The sequence below is a fragment of the Triplophysa rosa genome, linkage group LG6 (assembly GCF_024868665.1).
Source record: "Triplophysa rosa linkage group LG6, Trosa_1v2, whole genome shotgun sequence".
NCBI classification, from domain to species: Eukaryota; Metazoa; Chordata; class Actinopteri; order Cypriniformes; family Nemacheilidae; genus Triplophysa; species Triplophysa rosa.
In genome coordinates this window covers 20416743-20438003 of record NC_079895.1, presented here as the reverse complement: position 1 = coordinate 20438003, position 21261 = coordinate 20416743, and the positions used below count along the sequence as shown (strand labels likewise).

The window sequence follows — 21261 nt, the reverse complement described above, 5'->3', positions numbered from 1 at the left end:
GTTTTCTGGGGAGCCGACAGCTGCTCTCCTAGGTCCACAACTGGTTTGGCTTCCTGGGCGAAGGCAGCCATCTGCTCCCGAGGCGTGGTCCACTTCTTGAGTAGGTTGATGTGATATACCTTTTCCTCCTTCCTTCGTCCCGGCTGACGGAGTCGGTATGTGACCGGCCCTACCCTCTCCACGACGGTGTAAGTTCCTTGCCAGGACGCCAGGAACTTCGACGTGGAAGTGGGCACGAGGACAAGTACCCGATCCCCGTGTTGGAATTCTCTGGCCTGGGCGGGCCGGTCATACGACCTCTGTTGGGCGCGCTGGGCCTCCGCCAGGTGTTGTCGCACCAGAGGCATCACCCGGTCGATCCTCTCACGCATCTCACGGACGTGTTCGATCACCGTCTGGTGCGGTGCAGGCTGCTGCTCCCACGCTTCTCGGGCGATATCCAGTAGTCCCTGTGGCTGCCGCCCAAACAGCAGTTCAAACGGGGTGAATCCTGTGGATGCCTGGGGAACTTCCCGAATTCCGAAGAGGACGTAGGGCAGCAGGAGGGTTTACTCTCAACTCAACTTTATTTATATAGCGCTTTTACAATTTTCATTGTTACAAAGCAGCTGTACATGAGACATATTGACTATAAGCAAAATAATTAAAGTTGTACCTGCAAAAACAAGAAAAGGTTGAAAACACAGAAGACAGACATACCCACATACAAAACACTCCACACACACAATATGCACACGTACTAACACACATAGACATAGAGACACACACACACGGATGTGCACGCACACACACACAACACACACACACACACGTACGTACACAGACAAGTACGCACACACACACACACACACACACACACACACACACACACACACGCTCAGTGAGAGCACACATTTAGGATAAAGGAGAGAGAAGCACAGGTCAAATATAACAGACTATAAATTCCTATATGCAATATTAATTAAGTAAAACTTTAAAATTCTAAAGCAGCCCCCCCGGTCAGGCAGATAGTGCAAAAACAGTATGCAAACGGTGGCGAGGAACCCAAAACTCTAATCGAGAAAAAAAACCTCAGGAGAACCCAGGCCCAACCAGGGGATTCCAGTTCCCCTCTGGCAAAAGCTGCTGCCTCTGCACAAGCTCCAGAGAACTTGCACAACAAGGCTAAATAAAATAAATAAACTTAATAATAAAATAAATTGTAGTTTAAGATTATCATTAATAATCTAATAGCATTTGAAGTTTTGTGGTGAAGACATGTCAAGAGACCGCGTCCTTCTTTATCCAGCTCTATCATCTCAGCTCTTGTCAGGTCCCCACTTCCCATTCTCCACTCTACCATCAGGTCAGGCCATGAACTGCATCCTGCTCGCTGTGGTAACCTTGGAACAATGAGACAAGACTGGCTGAGAGTAGAGTACTGTTCTGTACTCTTTGATGCAACAAGTACATCAGTTGTGTTTTTGGTTCCGGTTGATCTAACTAATGCAGCCTAAACCCTCTGAAGATTTATATTATGGAAGAGTAGTGTATGCAAGATTAAAAAGATGCGTCTTTAGTCTAGATTTAAACTGACAGAGTGTGTCTGCCTCCCGGACAGTGCAGGGAAGACTATTCCAAAGTTTAGGCGCTAGATAGGAAAAGGATCTACCACCTGCACTTGATTTTGAAATTCTAGGTATTACCAACTGACAGGACGCCTGAGAGCGTAATGCACGTGAAGGACTGTAATACAAAAGGAGTTCATTCAAGTACTGAGGAGCTAAACCATGTAAGGCTTTATAGGTAATAAGCAAGATTTTAAAGTTAACGCGATGCTTTATAGGTAACCAGTGCAAGGTTGACAGAACCGGGCTAATATGTTCATACTTTTTTGTACGTGTAAGAACTCGAGCTGCCGCGTTTTGGACCAATTGGAGTTTTTGTAATAAGCCTGCAGGGCAACCACCTAACAGTGCATTACAGTAATCTAGTCTTGATGTCATGAATGCATGAATTAACTTCTCTGCATCTGAGATTGACAGCATATGACGTAGTTTAGATATATTCTTAAAATGGAAAAACGCAATTTTACAGGTGTTGGCGACGTGGCTCTCAAATGACAGATTACTATCGAATAGAACGCCAAGATTCTTTGCTGACGACGAGGGTTTTATGGAACATCCGTCAATAGTTAAACAGTATTCTTGGTTGTTACTTATAGCAGTTTTCGGTCCAATAAGTAACACTTCCGTTTTGTCCGAGTTCAGTAATAAAAAGTTGTTACTCATCCAGTTTTTTATATCGACTATGCATTCCATTATTCGATGGAACTGCTGTGTTTCATGAGGCTTCGAGGAAATATAAAGTTGAGTATCATCAGCATAACAGTGAAAGCTAACTCCGTGTCGCTTTATTATATCTCCTAGAGGTAGCATGTATAATGCGAAGAGCAGAGGCCCTAAGACTGAGCCCTGTGGTACACCGTACTGGACTTGCGATTTGCGTGACACCTCATTGTTTATTGCTACAAATTGAAAACGGTCGGATAAATAAGATTTAAACCATTTCAAAGCTATTCCCTTAATGCCGACATAATTTTCGAGTCTATGTAGGAGTGTGCTGTGGTCAATGGTATCGAATGCAGCACTAAGGTCTAGCAGCACCAATAACGAGATACAACCTCGGTCAGACGCCAATAGCAGATCATTTGTAACTCTGATCAAAGCAGTCTCTGTACTGTGACATGCTCTAAATCCAGACTGGAATTCTTCATTGATGTCATTCCTTTGGAGGAAGGAGCATAATTGAGTTGAAACTACTTTTTCCAGAACTTTAGATATGAAAGGTAGATTCGATATAGGCCTGTAGTTCCTTAGTTCTCTAGGGTCGAGTTGGGGTTTTTTGACAAGGGGCCTTATAACAGCCACCTTATATGCTTTAGGCACATGTCCTAATGTCAGAGATGAGTTAATAATACCAAGAAGAGGATCTATAATTTCTGGGAGCATCTCTTTCAGTAGATTTGTAGGTATAGGGTCTAGTATGCATGTTGTTGATTTAGATGATCTAATAATTTTAGACAGCTCATCTTGATCTACGGTATAAAATAATTGCATTTTCTCCTTAAGGGCGCTGTAGTTAGTTTGTTCAGCGGGTTTCACTTCTGATTGCATTGTTATAATTTTTTCTCTAATATCTTGGATTTTATATGTGAAGTAGTTCATAAATTCATCACTGCTATGCTGATATACAGGATCAGAAGTCACTGACGATTTATTTTTTGTTAATTTAGCCACCGTGTTAAATAAAAACCTAGGGTTGTGCTGGTTTTCTTCTATTAGTGATGAAAAGTAGGCGGATCTAGAAGTTTTTAGGGCTTTCCTGTATTTTCGAATACTATCCTTCCATGCTGTACGAAATACCTCTAATTTAGTTTTCTTAAAGTTGCGCTCCATTTTTCGGGCCGCTTTCTTTAGAGCCTGAGTGTGTTCATTATACCACGGTGTGGGGCTGCCATTTTTAATCTTCTTTAAACGTAGTGGAGCAACTTTGTCTAGCGTTACCGAGAAGGTGGAATTAAAATTTTCAGTGGTAATGTCAAGATCTTCAACGTTATTTCTCATGATTTGAGACAATTCGGGCAGATTATCGAGAAACGCATCTTTGGTAGTTGAAGTTATTGTTCTACCATATTTGTAACAATGAGTTTTATTTGCAGCCGTAGGCCAGTGAAGCAAACATAATACCAGATAATGATCCGAAATGTCTTCACTCTGCTGAAGGATTTTAACGTCGTCCACATTTATACCGTAAGACAGTATTAAATCTAAAGTATGATTACGAAGGTGAGTGGGTCCTGACACATGTTGACTAATGCCCATGGAGTTAAGAGTGTCTTTGAAAGCCATTCCTAAGGCATCTGTAACGTTATCTACGTGGATGTTAAAGTCACCAACGACAAGGAGTCTATCTGCGGCCAGTACTAGTTCTGATAAGAACCCACCAAATTCTTTAATAAAATCTGTGTGGTGCCCTGGAGGCCTATATACAATAGCTAGAATCAATTTAAAAAGTGTTTTATCTTTAGTATTAGGTGTTGAAACATGAAGAACCATGACTTCAAAAGAATTATATTTAGAGTTCGACTTCTGGGAAATGCTAAGAGAGTTATTGTAAAGTGCTGCGACACCTCCCCCTCTGCCTTTTAGACGAGGCTCGTGTTTATAATAATAATCTTGGGGGACAGATTCATTTAAAGCAATATAATCATCTGGTTTTAGCCATGTTTCTGTCAAACAGAGCATGTCTATTTTATGATCTGTTATCATATCGTTAACAAAAAGTGCTTTATTAGAGAGAGATCTAATATTTAGCAATCCGAGTCGTAACAGTTGATTATCTGTATTTTGTTCATGTTTAGTTTGTTTAACGTTTATTAAATTACTTTCAAGAGGTTTACGCATTATTTTATGTTTGCTAATCCGGGGGACAGACACAGTCTCTATTTTGTGATGTTTGGGAGAACGGATTACTACATGTTGTACATTTTGTGTATTCTGCGACGTGAGACGGCAAGCAAACCCTTAAGGGTTCGACCAGCCCGTCGGTCTGAGGGTGGTACACCGACGTGCGGAGCTGCTGGATCCGGAAGAGCTGGCAGAGGTCGCTCATCAGCCGGGACATGAAAGGAGTGCCCTGGTCCGTCAGGATCTCAGCGGGGATACCCACCCGGCTGAACATCAGGAATAACTACTTGGCGATGTTTTTGGCTGTTGCTTTCCGGAGTGGGATGGCTTCGGGGTATCTCGTCGCGTAATCCACGATGACCAGGATATGTTCATGACCTCGGGCGGACTTCGGCAACGGCCCTACCAGGTCCATGCCGATCCGGCCGAAGGGTACCTCGATGATGGGCATCGGAATCAGCGGGCTGGGGAGTGGATGCCGAGGCGATTTCCGATGGCATGTAGGACAACTCTGGCAAAAACCCTTGACGTACCTGTCAATCCCTGGCCAGTGGAACCTGTCTCGGATCCGTTGCAACGTGTTCTGAGCTCCCAGGTGGCCGGCCATTGGATGGGAGTGGGCTAGCTCGAGCACAGCTTCCGTCTTGGTCCTCGGCACCACTAAGAGATGTTTAACCTCCCCCCGCCGCTCCGCGACACAGTAGAGCAGGCCGTTCTTGACCACGAAGTGGGGGAGAGGGTGAGGCGCGGGGAGTCGATCTTTCCCATCCAGGACTCGGACCTATTCCAGCAATGTTTCAGCCAGTCATCCTCTCGTTGCTCTCTGCCAAACTCTCCTTCCGCGGTGACCTGCTGGAACAAATCCAAAAACACGTTAGGAGGTGGACGGTGGCACTCACCCTCTCGGTCGCTTCCGGTGGCCAGTAGGGACTGCTGCTGGTCTCGGGGTTTTGGCCCACGACGTCTTCGGCGGCCCCCTCCGTTCCGCACCTCCCGTACCGTGGTGGCCAAGAGGCGCTCGAATCCGGGCCAATCCCGGCCAAGTACCACCGGCACCGGGAGGTCCGGGACGACGCCCACCTCCACCTGCCATGTCCCTGGCTCTGCGGTGATGGCTACTCGTCGAGATGCTACGTATTGGGTGTCGCCGTGGATACATGTGATGGGAACGGTCGCCTTGCTCTCGGGCAGCGGCCGGACCACAGCCGGCTGAACCAATGTGATCGCGCTGCCTGAGTCGAGGAGTGCCCGGTAGGTTCTTTTCCCCACTTGAATAACCCTTGTTGGGGCTCCCCGTGGCACGCTCTGGCAAGGCTCTAGAGTGCGACCAATTTGGTCGCACATGCGACCTAATTTCTCAATGGTGCGACTAAAAAAAAATCTGAGGTCGCAGCGGTGCGACCAGCCGTTCGAGGGAAAAAAAGTCACTGCGAAAGTCTCCCTGTGGTTCAACAACAGACACATTAGGCCCATATCGTGGTCTAAACCAATCAGAGATAGTGAAGGGCGGACCCCCCTCTGATTGGCCGTGGTCCAGATATTCCTGTACATGTGTGTACGTTTGAAAATGCTGTGCTGCAGTCGGACAGAGAGGTGAGTAGCCTATAGACCCGTCATATAAACAGAGTGGATGTAGCCGCGGTTGATGAGAGAAGATGAAAAGAACGATTGACAACTTTTTCGTTAAGAATGTTTCGTTAAGATAAGGCCTGATCCGTCCGAAAATCATAACCAATTCTCTGACACGCTAGACTGCGACTAAATGGTCTCATTTTGCTACAAATTTTCCTGCCAGTGCGAAAAGTTTTTCTTAATGGTCGCACCGGTGCGACTGTCAAACTGATCAATATATAATTTTTGCGTATTATAAATTTAATGCGCAGAAATGTTATATTGCGCAAGCTGCGCATTCAGTCACTCATTTTCGTCTCCCCTCCTTCAACCATTCGCTTATCTATCAGTGCCCCGCCCCCAAAGACGTAATTCGCGGGTTACGGGTAAGAGGCGAAGGACCGAAAGAGCAGACGAGTGAAGCGCTCAATCTTGCAACTTAAATAAATATGCAGAATACAAGAATTTCCCCTGCTAAGGTACAAAACAGCAAAGATAACGAAATGTGTTGCGAGTATTGTATGCATGTGAAGCTAATGCAGGAAACACGTGTTTAAACTTTAAGCACTGAACTATTGTATAAAGATCTCTAACAATACTGCAAAGGATACAAAACGGTATACATCATGTTAAATACTATTTATTTGTGAGTCGCTATTGATAGAAGCCAAACATGTATTAATGCAGCTGTCATGAAGAATAATCACCAAAAGCCTTCACGTCTCGCGGGTTGTTTGAGATATGCGCGCGCCCAGAGAGTCAGAGCACAAAATACTAAACGGAGTTCTCTTTCACACATTCTTACTCTGAAACGGACATATTAACACAAAATAACCTAAAAATTCACATATTAACAAGAAACCTTGTAAAGGTATTCAGTTTGTTTCGTGACCAAACAGTTGGGAAACAAAACACGTGTTCCAGTATATTGCGCGAGCTCTTAAAGGGGCAGCAGCATAATAAAGATCTCTGCTTATAATGTTCATCAAACAACAACGGACGGGCCCAAAACACTCACTGATATTAAAGGAATTGTGTTCTCTTATAGGAGTCGTTCACAACAAATAAAGGAAGAAAGTAGCTTTAAGAAAGATGTGCTTTAAATATGGTAAAGTGTTGAAAGAGAGTTTACATATACAATAAAAATAATTCAATGATAAACAATGATTTGTATTAATTTCTAATTGATTTATTAATGTATTAAACACATTTTAATGACGTTTTAGTGATTCTTTTTTCTTACCTCACCCCACGACTCTGGTGCTATCAAATTAAGGGCTGGTGCCACCAACTGAATAACTTGGTAGCACCAGTGCCACCTCTCTCAAGTGTTAGTCTAGAGCCCTGCTTTCTTGTAGAATTGTGCTTCAAATAAAGAACTTTATGTTGACCAGATTGTTAGTTAATCATTTACAAGTCAATATTGCCTATATGGACAGCGATTTAAAAAAAAGTGAACTTGTAAAACTGCGGTGTTAAATGCGATGCGGTCGAAAATTTGGGTGCACCTAACTTTTGTGCTGGTGCACCTAAGAGAAAAAGTTAGGCGCACCAGTGCAACCAGTGCAAAAAGTTAGTCTAGAGCCCTGTCTGGTGGACGGCACATCCCGCCATCCACGCCCGGGCGCCAGGGAACGGTGGTTCGGTGGGCATCGGCTTGTCCACGGGGTCGGGGGCCGCCGGCCTGCTCTCTGGTCGGGGGTACCCTCCGGCGGTCGCCTGCCCCTCCGGGGTGCCATCCTCTCTCTCTCTCCGGCATCCCGGGCGAATGAGGCTTCCGCCAGCTCGACGGCTCCGACCAACTCCCTTGTGGTCTTCGGGTTGCTCATGCTTACTGGACGGCGGAGATGTCGGGGCAGGGCGCGTAACAGCCGGTCTATCATCACTCTCTCCGCGACTTGGAGGGCGGAGGAGTCATCCGCCAGCAGCCAGAGGTGTGTTAGGCGGGTCAGTTGCGCGACCTGCTGCCGAACCGGAATATTCTCATCGTAATTCCAGGCATGGAGCTGCTGCGCAGCACACAAGGGGGATAGTCCGCCGCGAGCTAGGATTTCTGCCTTCAGGACGTCATAATCCTCGCTCTGGGTGACGGTGAGGGCATAATAGGCGCGCTGCACTTCCCCCATTAAGAAGGGCGCTAACGTGCGCGCCCATAGCCCTCGGTCCCAGCCTTCCCGGGCGGCGATTACCTCAAAGGTGTGGAGGTACGCTTCAGCATCGTCTTGGTCCGACATCTTGGTGAGCAGTTAGTTTGCTTGAGGTCGTGGATCGGCCAGCGGGGTCCCCAGCGCGGTCGCCCGGAGCTGCTCTAATTCCTGGTCCGCTCGCTCCTGTCTGGCCATCAACCGGTCGAAGCATTGCTGCTGGCGGACTGACACCTCGGTGAGCCAGCGTATCACTTCCTCCATCTCGGCTCCGGAGAGAGAGAGTACGTCCGTAGTTCCTAGCACAGATGACACAGTTGTTAGAAAAAATTGCGCTGGTTGAAGGTCTCTTACCACAGTGCCCGCATTCTCCACCACTTGTGGCAGGGTAAGAGATACTACGGACACAAGATGGCTGATGTAAGCAACCCCGGAGGGGAATTTTATTCACACACGTGCCAAACAATGTGATAGTGAAGTCCCGGGGGGTGCTCAAGTGAAAAAAAGTCTCAGCCAGTCTGTGCTCGTGCTTCCAAGTAGGGCTCAGTCACTGGTGTCAGGATCTGTGAGAAGAGAACAGGAATGGTTAGTCTCTCGGGAGTGCAATGCTCCCCGATTGTGGTGTGTGTGAGGCGCATATGCCCGGCAGCTAATCGACTCCAGGTGTGTGTGATTAGCTGCTGGGCCGTTTCCCAGGTGACGTTGATCCTGGACCTGTACCCCCGTCACAATATCCACTCACAACCAGAACTGCCAGAATAGAATAGAATGGAATAGAATAGAATACCTTTATGATCATTGCACTAATGTACGACATCATTTTTAGCTCTCTTCAGTAATAAACACATGCATTAAAACACAGATTTGTGGTACAGATATGGACAAGTGTACGACATACAAATATATTTTATAAAAGGTAATCAAAATAAAATATTGAAAAATATGGAGAACGTTCAGTTGGCATTATTGAATTGTGAAATGCTGGAGTAGTGTATATATATTATATTATTATATATGTTGGTATATATTTTTACAGATAGACCAATCAAATAATTTTCTTCTAAAGCTCTCAGTTACCTTCTAAAAGAGAACAAAAAGCAAATAAAATATGTTTGTGTTAGGTTCAACAATTTGTGTGGATGATTTTATGACAGGACACCTGTCATAAAATAAGTAGAAATAGGATAGAAAGGTCTCGAGAAGGCTTTTTGCAGCTCTTTGCTTCTTTTATGAAAATACATAAATCATATTCTGCATCAATGCCAGCAAAATATAGAGATAAAAAAGGCTTCTAATTGTCAATTGTATAAAGATATTTTGCAGCATACCTTTGATTTCTGACAGAGGACAGAAATGTTAAATGGTGTTTTTACATTTGGAATACCTGTGATTATGGGATGGTAAACATAATTATTGTTTGGTGTATCTGTGTGTTTGTTTTTTATATTCAGGCCCTGTCCCTTGCATCCTCACTGTCCACCAGGCAGCTGCTGAGAATCTGCCAACGTCTTTCTCAGTATCCACAGGAGAACATTGCTCACGCTGTGAACAAAGCCTGTCTGTCCAGGTGAACGCAAACACGTTCATAGGTGGCTCAATGCTACCAACATACTAATCGATCATACGTTTTAACATATTTAAAATAAACAATGCCAGGTCATTGGTTCAGGACATCATGGAGTGTGATAATAGTGGCTTAGAAATGGCATACGTGACCTTTAAAACACATTATTATAATTACTGGGAAATTGTAATACATCATGTAAGATTTTTGTCTGTTGGATTTGTAGGTTCCTCCCCAGCCTGGCTCGCTCGTCTCTTCAAAAAAGTTTGACCAACTGCTCAATAGAGGAGCAGCCTGACCCAAGAGCTGAACATGACCACCACTATACCTGTGAGTCATATTACCGCTGTCCTGGTCTCATCATAGCAAAGCTCCAACCACAGCTAAGCAAACACAGAATGTAAAAATAATCTTCCTTTCAGTTCAGTGTGTTTTAATTTGAATTCAGTGCGCCACACCCCTAAAGATGTTCTGATTTAGCCTGACTTGATATTTTCTTCCCATAGCTCCTCCTTCTGTAAGAGACTCTTTCAGAGTATTACACTTCAGATCTTTCACAGTGTGGTGCCTTAAAAGTGTTGATACTGTAGCTGGAAATAGGTTTAGCTTAGCTATAGAAATGTGATAAATAGAGCTGACATGGCTCTTACTTCTGTCCCTTATTAGGCATAGTAAAAGATGGACTTCTAACCATCGGTAATGTCTCCGCTACGGTATATATCCCTGATGAGAAGATGAAGGTCCCAGACGTGCTCTTTTATGAAAATGTTCAGGTAAGCTCATTACCACACTCTTAAAAAAAGGTGCTTCAAAAGGTTCTTTGATGCCATAGAAGAACCTTTTGGTTACATAAAGAATCTTTAACATCTGAAGAACCTTTCTCTTTCAGAAAAGGTTCTTTATGGCGAAAAAAGGTTCAGATTATTAAAAGGAAGAAAGAGATGGTTCTTTAAAGAACATTTGACTGAATGGTTCTTGGTGGAACCAAAATGGTCCTTCTATGGCATTGCTGTGAAGAACCTTTTAAGCACCTTTATTTTTAAGAGTGCAGCAGGTACTATTAGCATCCTCTGAGATAGGGCTGGGCGATATGGCAAAAAAGTAAACTCGATACTTTTTTTCTATATTGATCGATAACAATATTTATTTCGATATATATTTAATTAAAATACTTTAGATTTATATATAGATTTATAGATTATTTTAAATACAGTTTATTAACAAAAGTTAACCTTTATCCAGTTAAAATTTAATTAAATTAATGCACTGTTGCAACACAGAGGATATTAGGCCATAAACAACATGTACCAGTTCATTCAGTCTCATTTTGACTCAGTTGACTCATTAAGTAAAGGGAGTGTTCATTCAGTACATTCAACCAATGAAAAGGCTCCGTTACTGCGTACATTCGAACGCTATTGGCTCAGCAGTGAGCACCTGCGCACATACATATGTCTTGCAATAATGTCTTGCTCGAGTAATGGGATTCATTCAATGTATTCAGTGAACCTTAAAGACATCTCACATAAACTGTAGTACATTTCTTTAATCATGCAAGCATCTTACATACAAGGTTCAATATTTTAATGTGCACACAAACTCACTTTATTACATCTCTAATCTGTACAGGGCAGCGCTGGTTTGTTTCATATGCACCAGCTCATATTAGCATATATTGTTAACGATGGATATAAAAACGTTTGTGCTTGAGTTTCGAAGTAACATTAAGGGCGTTTTCACACCTATGTATCGATTGCTTTGTTCCGAAACAAGGGGTTAAATCGCTACAACATTGAAATTTATTTTGGTTCGGTTCGCATTCACAAGGCAATATTTCCAAACGGACCAAACTTTGTTAATAAAAGTCATGTGCGAGTAAACTCTCCTTCGATTGGTCAGAGTGCATCTGTTTATTTTCCGGCCGGTAACGCGAGTGATAATGAGCGTTAGCTGCGCGTTGTCACGCGTATCTCACGGCGGAGCTTGGGAATCATAAAAGGAGAAGGACGAGAGAGAACCAGGCCTGGATTTTATGTTATGTTTTATTGTGTTTGTGTGGCCGGCAGTCGACTGTGAGGGAGCTGTCAGCACTTTACTTTCGTTTTGTTGTTTGTTTGTTTTATTAAAAGTTTGGTTTAACGTTCGCCGGTTCCCGCCTCCTTCCTTCCTTCCTTACTTTGAACACTGTTACAGGGAGCCATTAGCAAAACAATCCCTTATGCGTCACGCAACTTTACATAATTACCCATCATACATTGTGATACAGTCTGGTTCGTTGGTCCGTTGGGTCGGATGGCTTTCACACGTTTACCGAACCGATCCAGAGTTCGTTTGCAATCGGGTCGAGACCTTGTTCAGGCGGTCTCGGAGCGATTGTTTTGGGGCGGATCCTAGTGCGATTGCCGTGTTCACATATGCCTAAACGAATCGAACCAAGAGAGAAAACGCACCAGGTTCCGAAACAAACTCTTATGTGAACGCCCTAACTCGCTTGCAATTGCGCCTCAAGTTTGTTTTGTTTAACCGGCGATTGCGAAAAAAAATAAGACACTTGATAAACCGCGTGATGACAACTCGAGGTTAGTTTCACCTTTGTTTCCGCTTCCAGTAATGTTTTCCTCCTCATGTTGAGTTTTCTTTGCCAAGTGCAGTATGAGATGGACTTTGTACTTTGACGCGCATGCTAAAAGCTGCACGCTGACTGACTGTTGTTGCGTTTATTTCTGCGTTCTGTTAGACTGTAAGATTAATCCATATCGAGTCAAAATGCCAATAGCTTATGATCGTTTTTGAAATACATTCCATCGCGATTCGATATGATATCGTTTATCGGCACAGCCCTACTCTGAGGCCAACTGCCCAGAAGGAGGACACGACAGGCTCATGTTGACATGATCCTTAGTAGTGATGCATCAGTGTCAGTATATCAGCAAAAACGCATTGCCTGTGGTACAACATCTAATGACTTGTCTGGTATGAGGATAGCTCAGTCTTCATCTCTCTCTAAACCTTGTAAATCAACTGGCTTTTGCTCAAAGGTCAGAGCTCAGAGACTACTAGCCATAAAGACATGTTGCCCATGCACACACACACACTAGTACAGAAGTGTATTGACAGGTCTACATGAGTTGATGGGGTGTAATCGTATTTTATTGTTAGGTATTTAAAGGTTTTCTCATAAAGGCATTTTCATAATTCTGAGTTAAGACTCTTACTGCTGTCATCTACTCAAAAAGAGATCAAATAGCCCTGTGTTCATCTACATATCGTTTTCATATGCATGAGCTTTGCTGTGTTAAGCAACTTGTTCTTCCCATGCTTTGCAGGAGGACTTAAAATGTTAGTTCACCTTAACATTTGCTTTTAATTTACCCTCAGGTCATCAGAGATTACTTCTTTCTTCAGTAGAACAAGAAGATTTTTTGCTGTAACCGTGGCCCTTGGCTATTCATTTTTTGTTGCCTATATCTACTTTTGATTCTCAAAAATATCGCGATTTTTTTAATTACAAAGGACCATGGTTTCATCTTAAAATCTCCTTTACTGTTTCACTAATGAAAAAGTCACCTATATCTTGTATGGCGTGTGGATGAGTAAATTAACTGCAAATTTTCATTTTTGGCTGAGCACTTCCTTTAAAGGGGTCATTTTACGCGGCTAAAACAAATATTATTGTTTGCTTTAGATGTATTACAATGTGTATACACGATTTAAGGTTAAAAAACGCTGTATTTTCCACATACCATGCATGTTTGTATCTCCTCTTAGCCCCGCCCATCGCTCTGAAAAGCGAGGTGTGCTATGATTGGCAAGTTCACTACAGCGTAGTGATTGGTGGAATACTGCAATTGTGTGACGGAAATGTAACGCCTCTTACCATATTCGGAACATCAGGTTTCAAAGGTAATGACAGGTGATAAAATGGCATCGATACTTCCCTATCAATTCGAGCCCGAATCTGGCTCCGAATTTGGCAACGGAACACACAGCGTCTCCACGACATGGCTGCTCCGTCGGCGGTACAATGAGATTTACAAGACCGCCCACATTACTTGCTTGTAGATTTGGGCGGTTTTAGTCAAATCACTTCACGAGCTGACGTCAAGTTGTGGGGGTGTGGTTACACGAGGCGTTTCAGGCAGGTCTGGGTGAGCATTCGCTTCTAGATAAAATACATATTTTGTTCCGACACGTAAATTTTTGCAATTTCACATGTCTAATACATGCATGGGCAACTTACAACACACAAAAGACAAAGAAAAACACGTACTTCCGGCGAATGACTCCTTTAAGTAGGCCCTTTTAGTACATGAAATGCAAATGCTAAAGAAAAGCATTCAAGGGTTAAAGGTGTGCTGTCTGTAACACCAAACAGAAATGCAGAAAAATGTGTTGGCATCGTTCGGACTGACAGGTAGTTTGCCACTGATTCATGCTATTGGCTAAAAAAATGTTGCTGATATGCAAGTGACAGTGCTAGTTTTTCACATCACGATAATTGCTACAACTTTTATTATGTTATAGCCTATCACAATATTATGTTTCATTTAATTGTCAGATATATACACTGTTGTCAATAGCAAGGCTTTCATATTTAACTGGTGAAATGTAGCTTTTTATATACTGAAAAAGATACAGTAACAGCATGCTTAAAAAGTTGTGTTATTGTCATCATAGGTTTTCATCAGTTAGATTTTGAAATGTAAACATTTATGCTTACTGTATATATTATACAGAATTATTTACGGTATGTTGAATTTCACACACATACAGTTGGACTATATTTTAAAAAGCTGAAATTACAGTATGAAAACAACAACGGTCATGTTAAGCTGCATTATTATAAGTAACCAGCCTTTTTGAAAAAGTGAAATTGGGATTTATTACTAAAATTAGATGTAACCATTAGAACTGTTTTGGAAGGGACTAAAATGCCCCACCCACTCCACCCACACAAGATGTTATTTCCTTCATGTGAGCAAAGGATGACCCAGATACTCCTGTGCTGCCACCTTTCCTCTCCATTCAGAGACTGAGAAAATGGTACAGAAAAAAGTTCCTCTTGTCCCACTTTTCAGTGACCTGCTTTTTTGCCTTTCGAGAACTAGAAGGAGAAGTGCAGTAGTCCACTGAGGTGTAAACGAGGACACGTCCCCTCGACTCGCGACACGACTCATATCCACCCGCATCTCTTGCTTTGTATGTGTCTGTGTGATAAACATCATCATTCTTATGTGTCTTATTAATAAACAATTTGTGTCTTGGAAACAAGAGTTCTTTTGGAACAAAAGTTTGTGTTCTTTTTTGTGTTTTTAAATCGGATGGCAATCAAAAATCAGGTCACATGACATACAATTAATCTAAAAACCCACAAGGTAAAAGGAGTCTTTTTGTTTGATTCTTATTTTATATAAATACAATCATTTTATTTCTGATTATTGGCAACATTCACATGCTCAATGTTACTAAAAACAGATATGTAAAGCAAACTCCACCCACAAATCTTAATAATGCATAACCAGAAGTGTATTCACAAAAGAAGTTCATCTAAAAAAGAACTACAAAATAACTATAGCTTGAATTATAAACTGGGGTTTACAGTATAATTCATGTTCTTCAGTGAAAAATGTGACCTTCATATTGGGGCTTATAGATCCATGTGGATTTTTTTGTAAATAATTGTCACAAATGCTGACACTAAAACTTATTTTTTTAACTCATAACTTCATAAATATTTCTTATTATTTATGTAATCTTTTATCTTCATTTAATTTTTTTCTAAATGCTACAGTTTAGATCCAGATTTATAGTGTTATTTAAGATATTCTGGTCTGATTGTATAATGTGTTTTGTTTGTTCATTCACAGCACATGATGGTGATGCAAGACATGCTGAAGGACTTCTTGCTGGGGGAACACCTGCTTCTGGTGGGGAACCAGGTAACTGAGGATTCCCATAAAGACCTGTCCATAACAAAACCAAAGTGAATAGACACAGTATGCTAGCCCTGTGCAGTGGCTTTTCTCCCTGAAGCATATCAGTGTTTTTAAAGCATCTATCTACCTACAAAGTGTAAACTTCTATTCAAGTGTACAGAAGCCTAGCACTCACCCACTCTCTGTGCTCCAGACCTGAGGGTTTTCTGGGATTGTGTTTGGTGTGAGAGTCTGCTTGTATTGACTGCTGTGATGTTTAGAGTTTGGAGTGATGTTTAGAGTTTGGAGTGATGATTGATTGATTAATTTCAAAGGCTGCATATGAAGAGTGAAACCCTCTAAAAGCCACCTCCGTCAAAAATGAGATTATGATTTTAAGTGAATGCTCTCCACACATAGTATATGTTGCTCAACTAATTTTGCTTCAAAGCCCACTAAATACCACACTGCCCGGTCTGAAATATCTAGTATTAGTGGAAGTAAATGGAGGAGCCTGATAAAAATGCTTGTTTAAATGAAAAGTCGTCTGACTGATTTAGAGGGTTTTGCATCTGAACTCTTCAAATACATGTACCGAAAAAAACACTGAAATGTGCCACTAAATACCACTTTAACATCTACATCCTTTGTTCACAGGGTGTTGGGAAAAACAAGATTGTTGATCGATTTTTGCATCTTCTAAACAGGCCTAGGGAATATCTTCAGCTCCACAGGTAAAAAAGTCCTTGAAGTTCTCCTGAAATTCAGTAGTCTTAGGGACACCTATTAAAAGAAACCATTCTCCTGTAGTAGACTCAATTAGAGCATGGTTACGTGGCCACACCGGGAATGACCCATTTCCACTGACATCATGTGTGCTTTAATGTGCCTCAAGCTTTTTCCTTAGTGAACTGTTGTGCATCACAACCTGTAAACAGCATGAAGAAAAGGACATCATTCTTTATCAGAAAGATAAACATGTAGTCACAGATGCACCATATGAGTGTTTTCCATTAGAAAAAGAAACGTCATTTTCTACTCATTGAGAGCCTGAAATAAAAAGTCTCCTCTCTAAGGGTGGAGTGATCTATTTTAATCCCTAAGAAATTATGACACCTAAGGGCATAGAGAACTGCAGTGTTTGAAGAGCTGCAGTCAGGGGAATAGTTCCTCCTTAAAACAAAAAAATTCATGATGTACTCAAACAACTCGCTTCATACTAAGCTTGTATTATTTTCTGTCTTCCGTGAACCGCAATCGAAGTTAGACATATATACGAGTTGCGGTTTTATATAAAGTAAAAAGTATGGTGATGCCAAAAAAGCAGCAAGCATACAGTGTGCTGTATTTAAATACAGTAGGTTTGTGTTAGGAACAGACATTAAAGCCACAATATGGAATAATTTTGTAATTGGATATCCAAAAATCACTTGCACAGTGTGATATATTTCATGCAGTTGTGTACTTACATTATCCCAAATGTTCCCAAGAATGTGCAAATCCAGAGAAATTTCTATTTAAAATAATGGCCCGTCCCTTGTCTCCCTTGTATTTGTCGCATATCAGTGACTTAAAGGTCTCCTCAGACGAGCACGTTCAACAAGTTGGTATGATTTATTAGGGTCTTAATGAAATGTCTGGAACATATTTTGCTTAAAAACACTCAATGGCTGTGTAAACAAAACCCTTCTTGCCTCGTCAAAAACAGCTATGCTTACAGCAACCCGTTTTGGTGCCATCTCTTTAACTGATAATAAGTTGCAGCAAACCTCACCCCCCTTCTGTCCGGCGTGTCAACACAACACACGTGTAGTATTGCCATGGCAATGGTTTAGCTAAATGATATTTCCTGAATTCCTCTGCGGTTAGTTTCGTCTTAAACATCTCAAATCATTCGTCCGGAGACAAAAGAATCAGTCACAGCAAACAGCGCATCCTAATGCGCTTACATTGTGCGTGTATGCTTACCTAAAATCCATGGAATCCACTGCAGATCTCAGCGGAATTACATGGATTTTAGCGCTTGTCATTGACAAGTTATAACGTTACACACACAACGTGAGAGCTAGTTTGCTGTGACAGATTTTTCAGCCTAAGCACGAATGATTTGAGACATTTAAAATGAAATTAACCCCAGTGTTCGCCCTTGTTCATTAGCAAAACAAACAGCTTGCCGCAGCTAAACATATTAAAACACATAATGTATTAACATGCATTAGCTAAATAAATCAGCTAAACTCCAAGTGTCCATCTGCACTTATATACAGTAAGTTTAACACTGGCTTTGAATGTTCTATTTAGCCCGTGACTGACTTAGCTCCCTTTGCTATCATATGCTAACGTTATCCTCCTGTATATACGCTACATTTACGTTAATTCAGACTGTTGATAAATATTACTTACATCGGCAGTTTTGTCTCGTTCAGTCGGTCTCGATCCCTCTTAAGGAACAACTTTGAAGCTAATCCTGCTTGTACTGTCCCAGGTTGAAAAAGCACTCCGGTTTGATTCACGGAAACAAGCAAGTTTTTACTTATGGTTTCTGGTGGATTTCCACTAAAAATAAAATAAATCCACTCCTGTCTCTTCCTAGGTTTGGACTCTGCGCAGCAACTACATTGCATGTTATCCACGAACTTTAGCCATGGCGTCACGTACACCGCTGTCGCTTGTGAAAACACCCACGCGGTGGGTGGAACTGTGTAGATTAAGGGGCGGTAACATTATAATAAAATCCGCTTTGGACGTCACAATCGGAGCGAAATCTGAACGGCTCAATTTCTCACATGCTTGCAGGGAAAGCCACACCAAAACAAACTTACTGGGTTCTTATTTTTCACGTTTTCTGGGTTGCTAGATGCACCAGGGACCTGATTATAGTACTCAAATACAAAAAAAGTGGGGTTTTCATCTGATGTCTCCTTTAATATCTGCTGCACTGCACTACCCTCAGTTTCCGGTTGTAGAAACTACGGCAACACGCAAATGCGGAAGTGGTTATACAGCATCTGGGATGCAGCATCTGTTGTTCTATTATTATGGATGACGATTACTCTTTGGCGAGTAAAGGAAACCCAAAAAAGCGTAAACGTAATTTACTTTTTAAACGACGACTGTATGACTGTTTTAAACACGTAAAACTGTGTAGCATTACGCTACCAAATCAATTGACAAAGTCCAATATCATTCGCGGGCTTACGTAGCATTACATTCCACGTTTCTTGCAAGCTAATTCATTACGATGACATAAAATAAAATTAATTCATTACCTCGTCCGTGAACATGATGGGCGATCTCCATACGCCTCTGGATGGTGAAAACGACATGTCCCATAATTCCAGTCTCCTACATAACTTCATTTAGCTTCACCTTTTGTTGTTGTTTCGAAAGTGCTCCATCTAGCGGTCCAAATGTACATATTGTGGCTTTAAGTCACTATTGACAGATCAAATCTTTCCAATTCATTAACATATTTTTCTTGCCATGCTGCAATAAGTCACGTGAAGTGAGAATCAATGGCATTTAGCACCAAACCTGGTGCGGTACGTCTGAAGGTGCCACTTTTGAATTGAACACAAATTAGAACATTTTGGACATTCTGGCATATGGTGAGTAAAATGTTGATTTAAGTTAAAAAAGACTTACATGTTTTTAAAACCTAGTTCTCATATTGGTCATGCGAGTTTAAATTTGACTTTAATAAAATCCCTAATTTCCAACCCAGCTATGGAGGATGTAGTTTGCTATCATCATACAAGTTTCTTGTTGCAAGTTAAACCAAATTCACAAACACTTGCATTGTGGCCTCATTAACAGTTACAGAAATTTTAAATAAGACCAAAATAATCACTTTAGGGATTCTTCTTTCAGTACGTCCACAGAGAAATGTGTCAAATTAGACACTGCTTTTTCTATCAAATGTGGATCAATTTATGTCATATTTATGTAGGACCCATTAATACGAACCCATGAAATTAGTGTTGAGTCCTCTGAGACTTTCGAGGTGCGTTAATGATACATGTTCTGATCTCATCTTCCAACAGAGATACTACAGTCCAGACTTTAACTCTGCAGCCCTCTGTCCGAGATGGAATCATCGTGTATGAAGACTCCCCATTGGTCAGTATTCATCTGATATCAAGGGTTCTGTTTACAGGATCTGGTGACAAAAATCTAAAGCAGCGTAGGTGTGTTTCTAACCAGAGGTTGCATTAACAGAAATTTTAAAAACATTAATGAAATTTCAGAATGATTTCTGTAATTTAAAGCAAAAAAAGTAAGGGATCATTCCATGTCAGCTCAACCAGAGGTTGATTTTGATAAAAAGAAGAATGTCTTTTAAACAGATAAAAGTCATTTTTGCAAGGGAAAAAACTGAATACAACAGGCCACCAACAGTGACGACGACAACAACCACAGGAATAAAGTCTAAAACAGTAATCTTTTTTTTACCACTGAATTGAATACGTCGCAATGCGTGCTGGGAAATTTCAGACCCTTGTTAGACAGACTTACTTTTCTCATGTTCTCGCCTACAAGCAGCTGTTCTGGCCGTCCTGCACTCCACCGAAAACCAGCCATGTGAAGTGTAAACTTTGCATAGTGATATTTATTCATCTATCAGCAGATGGTCCAGACCACTGCTCCGGCGAGGACAAACATGTTGCCAGATCACACCCGGAGGACACCCCAGCACCGATGAGGGAAACAGCGTTAAAAATTAATGAATGACCTCAAGGACAGTGTGTTATAATCCTCCATGCTGCCTGTGTCTGAAATCCGTATGTTGTTTTGTTAGCATGATGGTGCCATTTAGAAACATTGTTTGTGAACCAGGGAAAGAGTTTTAATGATGTCTCTGCTCAATGCAAAGGACGGAGATGAAAAGCGGACTGTGATACGAGAGTTTGGCCCCTCAATTAGCACCCAGCAGCAGCTCTTTGGGTATAAATAGACTTTAGACTTTGAAGCCCCTTCTGATGTCTCATCTGATATCAGTGTTTCAGAATGGTCTCGCATTGTGCCGGCCGACAGATAAAAGCAGCTAGAAAACCCCCTCAGACAGCTCAGGGTTGCAAATAAAAGGAGCAAATGTCAGATATATGTTAGAGATGTTGAAAACAAGATAAATATGGGTATTATCTATTACACTCCTCTTTGATATTTTGGAGTCAAGATAATCAGGAGCTGGAGTGAAATGGATCAGATTTGGTCAGCCAAAGATATTTAAATATTGTATTTTATATCATGTTTCAACAAAATTATTTTACTGTGACCCACAGGTTGAAAACCACTGACCTAATGAATTGACATCGCTGTCACCACGACAGCGTTGCAGTTTCCAGATGTAGACAGCCTTATTTTAAAATTTTCAGCAGTGTATATTGGTCATGGTTCAATTCAATTCAATTTTATTTATATAGCGCTTTTCACAATGTGCATTGTTCCAAAGCAGCTTTACAGGAGCAAATAAGAAAAACACAGAAAGGTAAAACACAGCACAGTGCATGGTGTTTATAGACCAAGCAAGATCATTATAATAAATAATATCTAATAAATAAATGAATAAATAAATAAAT

At 41.6% G+C, this 21261-nt stretch overlaps 1 protein-coding gene across 6 annotated transcripts in view; it reads left to right on the top strand.

Annotated features, from left to right (window-relative positions):
• Positions 1-21261, top strand: part of vwa8 (von Willebrand factor A domain containing 8) — a 191239-nt gene that overhangs the window by 23312 nt on the left and 146666 nt on the right. For all 6 annotated transcript variants that reach the window (XR_008963194.1, XM_057336970.1, XM_057336969.1 and 3 more), the window contains 6 exons: positions 9655-9770; positions 9994-10097; positions 10434-10540; positions 15635-15706; positions 16340-16416; positions 19726-19801. Coding sequence is in view for 5 of the 6 variants with exons in the window: in XM_057336970.1 (XP_057192953.1) it covers positions 9655-9770; positions 9994-10097; positions 10434-10540; positions 15635-15706; positions 16340-16416; positions 19726-19801 (552 nt within the window). In the remaining variant the exon portion in view is untranslated. The remainder of the gene's footprint in view (positions 1-9654; positions 9771-9993; positions 10098-10433; positions 10541-15634; positions 15707-16339; positions 16417-19725; positions 19802-21261) is intronic.